Source organism: Equus caballus, chromosome 5 (genome assembly GCF_041296265.1).
Source record: "Equus caballus isolate H_3958 breed thoroughbred chromosome 5, TB-T2T, whole genome shotgun sequence".
NCBI classification, from domain to species: domain Eukaryota; kingdom Metazoa; phylum Chordata; class Mammalia; order Perissodactyla; family Equidae; genus Equus; species Equus caballus.
The window spans coordinates 90397710-90409859 of NC_091688.1; the positions used below are offsets into that span (position 1 = coordinate 90397710).

General features: G+C 37.3%; 1 protein-coding gene across 9 annotated transcripts in view; it reads right to left on the reverse strand.

The window, feature by feature from the left end:
* The window catches only part of MIGA1 (mitoguardin 1), a 77791-nt gene that overhangs the window by 42503 nt on the left and 23138 nt on the right, over positions 1–12150 (reverse strand). For all 9 annotated transcript variants that reach the window (XM_070268811.1, XM_070268812.1, XM_070268817.1 and 6 more), the window contains exons 6-7: positions 9216–9349; positions 8337–8460 (exon numbers count right to left, since the gene is read on the reverse strand). In XM_070268811.1, coding sequence (XP_070124912.1) covers positions 8337–8460; positions 9216–9349 — 258 coding nt within the window. The remainder of the gene's footprint in view (positions 1–8336; positions 8461–9215; positions 9350–12150) is intronic.

Genomic DNA, 12150 nt, shown 5'->3' on the forward strand with positions numbered 1-12150 from the left:
TAGGAATTTGCTCTGCATTCCTAGATCTTCTCCAGAGAACTTTTCGAGGGGAAAAGAGGAAAGCGTAGGAAGCCGTACCAAATTGCCCAATACAGCCACTGGCAAAAAAAGTTCAAAATAAAGTTAATACTATTTTATAACCAATATCCGGCTCTTTTTGTGTTCTCAATTTATTCAGAACCCAGAGAGACAGATGAGTCTTTAAATGGTAAGCCTAAGATTAAGAAATGCCATCATTACGGAACAGAGAAAGGCATGAGAGATTTCCTATGGCTTGAAAAGCAGAGAAGAATGCACAGGGAAGTAGCTTTGAGCAGAGTCATGTTCCATAGGCAGAAAAAAGTGATTCAGAGCACGTTAAATTATGCAAAGAACAGCATCAGCAAAAGAATGGAAAAAAGAAAAACGTGGAAAATTTACTAAAAATCTGGAGTTGATTATACAACTAAAATCTTAGACATGAATTGCAGTTCAGTTCTGGAAGAGACTTTGTTCAGTTTGGCTGGAGTATACGAGAAACAGTAAAACAAATAGGTCAGAAAAGTGGTCTGAAAACCTGGGAGTGACAAGGTGAGAGTTCTGCACCAAGAAGAGAATTCCAGAAACAAGATACAGATGTACCAGTAGGGAGAGAGCCTGGAGGCAGGAACCCAATTAGGAGATTATTAAATCCAAGCAAAATATAGTGAGGGGACAGAGAAAAGAGAATGAATGAGGACTGTATTATGGAGGCAGAATCAACAGAATTTGCTAAATATTGGATGTGCTGGCAAGGAGTATATATCCATTACCATTTTTTGTTTTCCTCCTATGCATATGGCAAGACCAGGGATCAAGGAAAGCCAATGATCTTAGCTACATCGAGAAGAAATACTTTTGCAAAGTATTGTCCTTCATATGACAGTTTCTTTTCTAACACAGAGAAGTAGATTTATAAAAAGCATTTTTTTTATTTTCTCAAATAAATAACTTTAAATAAGGCTTAAATATCTTGTTCCAGAAAAATGCAAATTTATGGTACTACAATATGAGAAAAATCAAATTAATTCTCAGAAAAAGAGAATGTTGTCTGGAGAATATGACTGAACAATATCATTGTAAAACAAGTCATGAACATGTGAAATCCATCTACTTGTAACCACGCATTTTTTAAATAATCTTAAAACAGGCCTCATAAAAATGCTGGAATATAACTACTATACGAATAGATAAGTGTATACCATGTGCACATTATCTCATTTAAGCTTCACAATTATAATTTAAAAATTGTAACTTAATTCTCTGAAAAACAGAAACTACAAATAAACATAACACTTTTAGATGCTGTTAGCTAGAAGCACTTGTGCACTAACGGAAATTTACGTTAACGTTATTTCAAGTTTCTGTGCATAACGTCCACACTCCGTCTTGCCCTGAGTTACAGCAGCAGGTGTATACAAAACACACCAGAAAAAGAATGTGACCTAAATGTAACTGCCAGTGCTATGAGCAGCGCAGCACAGCACTGATGAGTCACAGACTTTCGAAGCGCACATAAAACGTGCTGCCCTCTAGTGATGTCAACACCTCGCATGTAACACTAACGAGTCTCGTAAGTGAAGAAAGAAAACTCATTTTATTCTTAGAGAACTAATTCGAATCTTCATTTCATTTTATAACTTTATAATAAGAGGAACAGACATGTAACTATTGTTTAAGCCAGAAGTAAACTTGTGGCGTGTAAGAGCAAACATAATATCCAATAACGATGCACTCATTCAGAATGGTTAAAGAAATACCAGTACAGAACGGCAAGAGGAAATGGAGAATACATGGTGATTACATTTTATGTCAGGAATTCGTGCCATAAAACATAACTCAAACCCATTTTCCTACAGGAGTAAGTGTAAAGAGAGGTTGGAGTAAATTACAACTATTGGGCTGTATTTCTTTTCCAAGCATAGTTTCATTTTTTTTTTTTTAAGATATTATTTTCCTTTTTTCTCCCCCAAGCCTCCCGGTACATAGTTGCATATTTTTAGTTGTGGGTACTTCTAGTTGTGGCATGTGGGACACCGCCTCAGCACGGCTTGACCAGCAGTGCCACGTCCGCGCCCAGGATCTGAACCCTCAAAACCCTGGGCCGCCAAAGCACAGCACGCCGAACTTCACCACTTGCCATGGGGCCGGCCCGTTCAAGCACAGTTTCAAAGCATAACAAATATCTATAATACAATCTATTTTTAAGAATGCTTTAAAAACATAAAGTATTTGTAGTAAAGTTTTTTCGTATCACTATCACTTCCTTCCCAACTATCCAAAAATACTTCCTCTTTTAACACACATGATAGCCTGGCTTAGTTGTACATTAGAGTGGTTGTGATTTTAGAGCCAGATTGCCAGAAGTTTCTCATTTTTAAAATAGAAATGCCCCTGCATTAATTCTGCTGTTTTATTTTCTCAGCATTAGTTCCAATATTTCCAACATGCTCTGTACTAAAATAATAGCAGGGGCATCAGCAGTTATTTGATCTTCTTTTCAGTATTTATCTCATTTAATTTAATGTCCACTTGGGTAACAACGTTACAGAATATAAAAAAGATTCTAAATTTAACAATAAAAGTAAAAATAACAACACAATAATCACTTGCAGAAGTTCCCCTGCATGTAAACAACAGCATGGTTCGCAGGATCCTGACAAAGGACACTCAGGATTTCTGGTTACCAGCTGAAGTGGCACCACCTAGAGTAAACGCAGTTTATAATTCACCAGGCCCACTAGCTTTGAAACTAGTGATTTTTGATGAATTTTATAAAAATTTTTGGGATTTGTATTATTTAAAACTTTTAGTATAAGGTGCTATTTTGCTCTATTTCAAATTCATGAAAATTTACTTACTTAAAATTAGTTTAACACAACCATACTGTATTTTTAACAGCTTTACTGATGTATAATTTACATACTGTAAAATTCTCCATTTTTAACTGTACAATTTAGTAAGTTTTAGTAAATGTATAAAGTTGTACAACCATCACCATAATCCAGTGTTAGAATCATACTATACGTTTGTTAAACTTTTATTAACTTCACCTACCTAAAGTAACCAAATAACCTGTAATATTGACAACTCAAAAGTTTTTTAAAGGATCTGCTATTTTTTAAAAAGAGGATATAATTTACTTTTAATAAACACACTGTTATATAAAAAAAATTGCTGAGACTATTTTAACCATAGTAAAAGAACTGTGCTGAGGAAGATTTAAACTGTCTTCCTATGATCTTGTCCAAAATGTTAACTCAGCAAACTACTCTACTATAGGGGCTGGCCCCGTGGCCGAGTGGTTAAGTTCGCGCGCTCCGCTGCAGGAGGTCCAGTGTTTCGTTGGTTCGAATCCTGGGCACGGACCTGGCACTGCTCATCAGACCACGCTGAGGCAGCGTCCCACATGCCACAACTAGAAGAACCCACAACGAAGAATACACAACTATGTACCGGGGGACGTTGGGGAGAAAAAGGAAAAAATAAAAATCTTTAAAAAAAAAAAAAAAACTACTCTACTATAGACGGTACAAGTGTAAAATTAAGTACTGTGTATATTTTGAATTCCAAATTAGTGAAATAAGTTTTGCTGAGGCTCTACTATTGCCAATAAAACCTGACGCGTGTGCCTTCTAAAACTAAGATGATTTGCAACTGAGTGTAAAACCAGCTATGAATATTCAAAGGCAAATACCTACCTGCAAAAAAGCGCAGCATGAGCAATATTTCCAAATAATGTGAACTGATATTAGCCTCTTTTCCAAAACAATTTTTACATTTTCCTAAATTATTAAAGTAGATAAATTACAAATATGTTTTAATATGCTATATAATAAAGTATCCTGTGATCTTTTTATCATCAAGATAAAAAAGAAGTGCGAAAGTAGAATCAGTTGAGTTTATAGCCAGTTGGACATCAAGGTGTCTTAACAATTCTTAGTGACCTAAGGCAACTGGAAAGTGACACCTCAGATCTCTGACTCTGGCCCTGTCCACTTTAAGATGAGATACTGTGACGTAATACGTAATATATATTTATCACAGTTCCTGGCACAGAGCTACTAAAACGCTTGGAATTTCCTGAGTGATGGGGGTGAGAGGTGCATCTTTTATTCACATAATGACCCCCTTTTCAACCATAGTGGAGTTTATGCTAATGAGGTGACGCTGGAGGTTGGGGGTGGTTGCCAAGGGAACCAATCATGTGATTAGAAGGTGGGCACTCTCACCTCCAACCCTCACCCCTGAGGAGAGAGGGGCTGGGGATTAAGTTAATCACCAATGGTCAATGGCAATCAATTGTGCCCACATAATGGAGCCTCCATAAGAATGCTAACCTACACGGTTCAGAGAGCTCTCAGTGTGGTGAACACATGGAGGTGCTGGGAGGGCAGTACATCTGGAGAGGCATGAAAGCTCTATGCCCATTCACCATACCTTGGCCTGTGCATCTCTTCCATGTGACTATTGCTGAGTTATATATTTTATAATAACCAGTAATAGTAAGTAAAGTGCTTCCCTGAGTTCTGTGAGCACTTCTAGCAAATTACCAAGCTTTGAGCCCGAGGAGTGAGCTGTAGGAATCCTCAACTCACAGACAGTTGGTCAGCAATACAGGAGGCCTGCATTTGTGATTGGTACGGGAGTGGGGGGCAGTCTTGTGGGACTGAGCCCTTAACCTGTGGGCTCTGTGCTAACTCTGGGTAGCTGCAGTCAGAACTGATTAAATTGTAGGACACCCAGTTGGTGTTCACAGAGAACTAGAGAGTTGCTTGGTGTGCAAAACCCAAACATTTGGTGTCAGAAGTGCTGAGTAGAGGAAAACAAGTTTTCCTTTAAACATTTTTTGTTAATGGTTTCAGTGAGAGCACTGATGACCAACTAGACCAAATGACCAAACTAGAAAGTACAAGAAAGCTGAGAGGAATGTCAAATCAAAGTCTAAAACTATTTTAACAATTTAAAATCGTCATTCAGAAATGACAATTTAGTAAGAATAATAAATATAACATCTAAACCTTGGGTCCACAACACATCTGCAAAGAACAAATGAGGGAAGATGTGGCTTAACAATAACAAATCTACAATAACAAAGAAGAGTTTAGAAGTTTTAGTTAACCATCAGCTCAGTATTAGCAACGTTACGAAAGTTAACGTGGTCCTTAGACTCCGCTATCATAATGTCCAGAATTTCTATTTCAAGACAGTAGACAGAGCACAGGCATCTACTTCTTCCCACAGGCCCATTAAAAATGACAGAAAAAAATTTTAATGAAGAAAATTATAACATCACTGGAAAACATGAAAAGCAGTGAACCAGAAATTTTAGACTACCTTGAAATGAGCAAATATAGGCTGAGGCAGGGAGAATAAGAACAAAAAGAAGCCCATAGCCTAATATCCTAGAGGTTAAATGATGCTCTTCCCGAGAGTGTCCCAGACAAGCTCCAAATGCCAAGCCAATAAACTTTATTACTCTGTTCCTACACTTTATACGTATTATTTCATTTAATCTTTATAATTACTTTATAAAATAGCTACATACGCCCATTTTTGGGATGAGGAAGCTGAGGCTTAGACAAGTTATATAATCACACACCTAATAAATGGTGAAGCCAGGGTTTGAAGTCTGAATCTTGAGTCTGTACTTTAGTTATCATGCAGATACAGGCCAAAGCATAATCTATCAGGGTAAGTCACTAAAGCGCTATCCACGAAACTCAGGGGGCATGCTGGGCCCTCTCCTCTAGTCCCCTCAGGTAAACAGAACAGTTCATTTTTTTTGTTCTTGGATTAAACCTTGATAACTCCCTTCTACAAAGTGAGTGAAATCTGTCCAGGATGCCTAAAGGGCCTCAGAGCGGAGGAAAGACACATGAGCTAACTGCAGATTCCCACATGGCTATGGAGGAAGGACAAATTTTTAAAGAAAAGGAAGAGCCAGACTAAATAAATTATACCACCACTAGAAATAAGTTTCCTTACATGGGCAGCTGTGGGGATTCCAGGCTGCCTGCTCCAAGACGACAATTCCTACAGGGAACTTTGTCACAGAGAGTTCAGTCACCCCTTCCATTCAAAGAAGATGTCTTTCTTATAAGTGGTGAGGCAATATAGCTCAGCGGCTAAGAATATGGACTCAAGCTGGCCTGCCTGGGTCCAAATCTGGGTTCTGTCACTCAATAGCTCTGTAACTCCGGGGAAGTTACTTAATACCTCTATACCTCTCTTTCCCCATTTGAAAAATGAGGAGGATAACTATATTTATTTATATATATATCTCATAAAAGCTGTTGTGAGTATTAAGTGAGATAATTTTCACTCAAAATAGTGCCTGACCCAGCAAAGAAGAAACAAAGGGCCTTAGCAAAGGGCCTGGTACACGGTAACATGCGAACAGTGGTGGTGTTAGATATTAAGAACAGGGGAAAAGGAGACAAATTAGATGACTGCTAAGAAATCTTCCAACTTTGAAAACCTTTCAAATTCTTAGGAGAAAAAAAATTTATTTTATGGAATAAGACACAGCAAATTCCAAAACAATAAAGTATTCACTGAAGTCAGATCAACAGGAGCCCCTGAAGGCATTTGTTAGCCTTTCTTTATTTATGACTATTAATTATAAATTGCCTCTCAGTAATATAAATTAAATGTGTAAAATGAATTTTGATTTAGAGAATGAGGAGAGTTAACTGACTTCTAACCAAGTTTGATTACTATCAACTAATAGATATAACAAAGCTATTCCCCTACTAGAGTCTTGGCCCTAGATTCAGCTCTTTCAATCCAGAAGTTCAAAAATGGAACTTGGAATAACAGAACAATATCCAAACAATTCCCAAGAAGGAACAAACTATAACAGCTTCATGGCAACTGCAATCTCCAGGGCAATAACAGGCCACAGCACTGCTAGGCTGCAGGGAAAAACAGCCAGCCTACTAGCCCATGACAGCCAAGGTTAAGACACGGGTGGGGTCAGGAATTTATTCCAAACCTACACTAACCCAATACATGGATTGATTATGGGTCCCAGTCTAGAACAGGGAGGGCACAGCCTCCACTCTGTGAACAATACATTAAAAATCTTGGGCCCTTTTCCTTGTCTCTCCTTATATTTATCATTTTTTCCTACTTCTTCTCTGTGGCTTTCCTTTCCACTTAACCACTTTCCTATAACCACTTTCCTATCTTTTCTAGTTGTTCCATTGCCATTTTTACATTTGAATTCTTTTAAAATTCCTTCTCTCTGTTCTTTCTCCTACTTACTATCATAATTGCCATTCTAACAAGTTACAAAAGAAACTATGTAGAAAGAAACAAATATAAAAAGAAGGCTTTGAAAAATTCTATTTGTTGACATGAATATTGTCTACTTTTTTCCTGGCCTGTAATCTCCATGTCAAAACATTATACCTAGTCTAAGAGCTGAGAAACTATTAAAAAATACTCAAGTCTAATGAATAATATTTGAATCCTACAAAGAGGATTCATATGGCCCTCACCATGACATATGGACAGTAATTCATAATTCTAATAGAAATGAAATCTTTTGTCTAAATTCAAAATACATAGATATGCAAACATCTCAAAATGCAAGCCACTTTCAGTACTTTATGTTCAGAAATAAATGTGGAAAAACTTAACACTTCTTAAACATTTTTTTCTTTATTGGAAAACAACAATGCTCCCCAAATAAAAAGACAAATATTTTTAACAAAAAGACGTAATATAATTTTGTCTTATTTCATTCTTTGTAGCATTTACAGAAGTCGAGGAAGCAATTTTAATCAATTTTTCCTTGGAAGACTTCACTTAAGAAGTCTGTTCAAAGTTCTTTCCTCTTTAAAACAGGAAACAAAGGTATATAATAATATATGTATTGACTACTTACATCAAAATCTAGCCTGCAATTAAATGGAGTCCAGGAAATAAAATGACTTCAGTATTTTAAATGCATGCCATGAGCTAAATGCACATTTCTGATGTGGTGTGTCTTTGTCTCATTTTCATATTACTGTTTTTTGTTTTTTTTACCTCCCTCCAACACTTTGGGATTTTTTTCACTTAGAAGATAATTTTAAAACAACATCACAATCCTACTTATGTAAGTAATTGAATTTTTATCTTAAGGGCATTAAGTTCACTTGAAAAATAAAACTAAGAAAAAAACCCACTAAATATGATAGAACTTTTTTTCTCCTGGTTATTTTCTAAAAGATATGGAACCATATAAATACACTTGAGCAAATGATTCCAAAAGTACAAAAGAAGAAAATCACACATTTCATAAAAACCATATAAAATATCCATCTTACCAATATCATTACCAAGAGAATTAGGATCAGATGCCCCAAGGGTAGCTTCAAACTCCTCTTGCAGACGATATGCTCTTTGCAGCAGAGCTTCAAGCTTATGGATAAATTCAGTACTAATAATATCCTACAGGGAGAGAAAAAGTACACACAGAAATGTTAGATTCTAATGTTAAAAGCCTAAACATTTTCCACTTTTAAATGAAAGGCAGAGAAAGCGAGGGATACAAAAAACTACTGTTGGGTGGTGCAAGTACTGCGATAGAAGTCAGGAGGCCTGGGTTCCAGCTGTGCCTTCGGCAAAATCATCAGTTCTCAGGGATTCCGTTTCTTTATCAGTAAGGAGTTGGACTAGATCAGGGGTTCTCAAAGTAAGGTCCCTGGACCGCATCAATACCATCTGGGAACTTGTTAGAAACGCAAATTCTCAGGACCTACCCCAGCCCCCCTGAATTAGAAACTCTGGGGGTGGGGCCCCCAAAACTGTCTTAACGAGCCTTTCAGAGATTCTGATGCATGCTCAAGTTTGAGAATTATCAGGCTAGACGACCAAGAAGTACCAGTCCAACGCTAATTCTGTGTGATTTTTATGAATATAACGGTACTTAATTAAATCCAAAGCACGAAACAGACTTTTAAAAATTCCTTTAGAACTCACACATCTGCTTAATTCTATACATTCTTGGAAAATCAGGAAACTTGATGATGAGTTGCAAATTTGGGATTTAACAACTAACTGAACAGAAAACGCCCAATAAGAAACACCCCCATATAATCTTGAGGGAGAAAAAAAAACCAATTCTATTAAATGCCACAGAAAGCAAGTACACTGATTAATTTTTCCAACATTATGAAGACCCCTCTCAAATAAACCACCCTTACATCTACACTTTCTTCAGCAATAGCATCTCCTGCACCCAATTTAATGGAACCACAGGCTTCATCTTCAGCCTGTCTATTTCGAAAGGTGAGAGCTTGTTCCCATCGACGCAAGGCCTCTTCAAACAACTCCATACCTAAAAATTAAGAACAGCACAATTGTAAATAAGCAAAACCAACGCCAAATAAAATCATTTTGAGTCTGAGGAGTTTTTCATCCAGTTATCACCAAAAGCACAGTCTGACTGTAATTTTGGCACTAAAGTATAATTTTATGCTCACATCATTTCAGAGTAGAATCTTAATTTCCCAATATATTCCAGGCCCACAGTTCTAGTCAACCAAAAATCAGAGAGAAATGACCAATGTATTTTCATTTTTTAAAAAATGTAACTCAAATGTATATAGTGCTTGCAATTTTTCTAGAACAATATCGTGAACTCATCGAAAGTCCAACAATCATGGCTAATTTTCATAGTCACACAACTATCTTTCAAAATATCTCGCCAAATTAAAAAGAAAACTAATAAATAGAAGAAACTAGTTGATAAGAAGCTATGAGGTTCATAAGAGACTCTCAGAAGGAGGGAGTAAAGCGGAGAGGAAAGAAAATAGCATACAAGTCTAGAATAAAGTCTTTTCTATCTTTTTTCCCACCAAAAGGTATCTAAAACCACTATGATACCAACTTGCTGATATGAACAGATAAATTGCTAAGACAGAGTTAAAAATCTACAAGACTACTGGAAGAATCCATAAAGGGCTACCATCCAATTAGGAATTTCATATCCCTGCTGATAGAAAGCTTTTGTGGGAAAATAGGTGAGTATGTCTCTCTTCTTCTCCAAATAAAAAAAAAAAAGACTTAACCAAAATAATTATGTACTTCAAACAAAACCAAAGTATTTCAAAACTTCAATTTTTCTATACATACATTCTTTTCCTTTTAGGAAAAGATCTTTAAAAGATGCTTAAGGATCTAGACAAGTTATTCTCAAGATGTTTTTAAGATATAGTAAAGAATCTCTCTCCTCTAAAATCATTGCTTCAATTACCTGGAGAACCTACAACTCTAGACAAATAAAACCTTCTTTAAATGCAATTTAGGACTTTCCTCCTTGTTTCATTTTCTTGTTTCATTTCTTGTTTCACAGAATTGCTGCCAGGATCTAACTTCTAAAAAATGTATGCACTTAAAAGACAATTACATCACTATCTACTCTCTTTTCTCCAAGCTCTACAATTCTAATTCCTTCATCCTTTTCTCATGCCACCTATTTTCTGTCCATCCGATTATCTTGGCTAAACATAAGGAAGAATTATCTAACAGCAGAGTTGTCCAAAGATAAAAGTTGCCTCTCAGGAAGTACTGTCTCTCACCTCACTGCAGAACACGGCCCGAACTATCACATGTCTTCAGTTCTGTAACAGGAATTCAAACATATGTCACCAATCTTTTTTTTTATGTCACCAATCTTGTAAAGGGAACTGAAACACCTGGAGGGTGATCAGGTGATCCACAGGGTCCTACCAATCCTAACTCTACGACGCTGAGACTCCCAGCAGCCTCTCTAGTTCTTTCTGAATTCTATACTAGTTCTATCGCTCTCTTTCTCTTTAATTCTAACTCTCAATATTCCAACAGAAGCCGTGAGTGTAGATTTACTAGCCTCAGTTAGAATAATCTAGAAGCATAATGACCTTAACTCTCCGGATACCTTTGGAAAAGGTGGCAAAATGACTCTTACGTCTTTGCCCACAGGCAGGAGTAGCTATGGTGACACCACTGGAGATGACACAGTCTTTAACATTCTAGAGTGTGGGAATGCTTTCAGAGACACACAGTCCTTCTGCCAAGCCATCATCCCCTTCACTGCTCATTGGCCAGGACTATATCAAGGTTTTTTGGTTTTGTTTTTTAATTAGTATGCATTTCCAATAAAAGGAAAACAGCCATAAATAGAGTAGAGAAGAACAGGAAAAAGCATTTGAAAAAGTATTTGAATCTGATTTGATGTTAAGTTCTTTGCTTGTCTTCCTGGGCTCCAGTGAGACTTTCTAGACAGGTCGTGGTCAAGCCAAGAGGAAGACTGAGATGTAAAACACAGGCCTTCCTTCTATTTAACATCTTTTCCAGATATAAGAACACAAGTGACAGCTAAATAAAACAGATTAGGTAGATTCTGATAAGATTCATTAGACAACAGTCAACAGATTAGGTTACGTGAATGTAACAGAATAATGGCCAAAGATATCAGACCCTAGTCTCCAGAACTTGTGTCACCTTAGATTTGCAGATGTGATTAAATTAAGGATCTTAACATGGGGAGATTATCCTAGATTATCTGACAGGCCCTAAATCCTTATACAGACACAAGCTTCCTTATAAGAGAGAGGCAGAGGGAGATTTGAGACACACAGAAAAGGTGATACGAAGAGGAAGGCAGAGACTGGAGTCATCCAGAAGCCACCAGAAGCTGGAAGAGGCCAGGAACGGATTCTCCTCTAAGCCTCCAGAGGGGGCATGGCGCTAAGGACACCTTGATTTCAGCCCAGTGATGATGATTTCAGACTTCTGGCAGCTAGAAGGCTGAGAGAATAAATTTCTGTTGTTTAAAGCCACCAAGTTTGTGGTGATTTGGTATGGCACCTCAGGAAACTAATACAATAGGTTACGTTATGTAGACTAGATTCAACAAATATAAGAACTTTTTTGTTGTTGTTGTTTTTGAGGAAGATTAGCCCTGAGCTAACTGCTGCCAATCCTCCACTTTTGCTGAGGAAGACTGGCCCTGAGCTAACATCCGTGCCCATCCTCCTCTACTTTATATGTGGGACACCTACCACAGCATGGCTTGCCAAGCAGTGCCATGTCTGCACCCGGGATCTGAACCGGCAAACCCAGGGCCACCAAAGCGGAACGTGTGCACTTAACCGC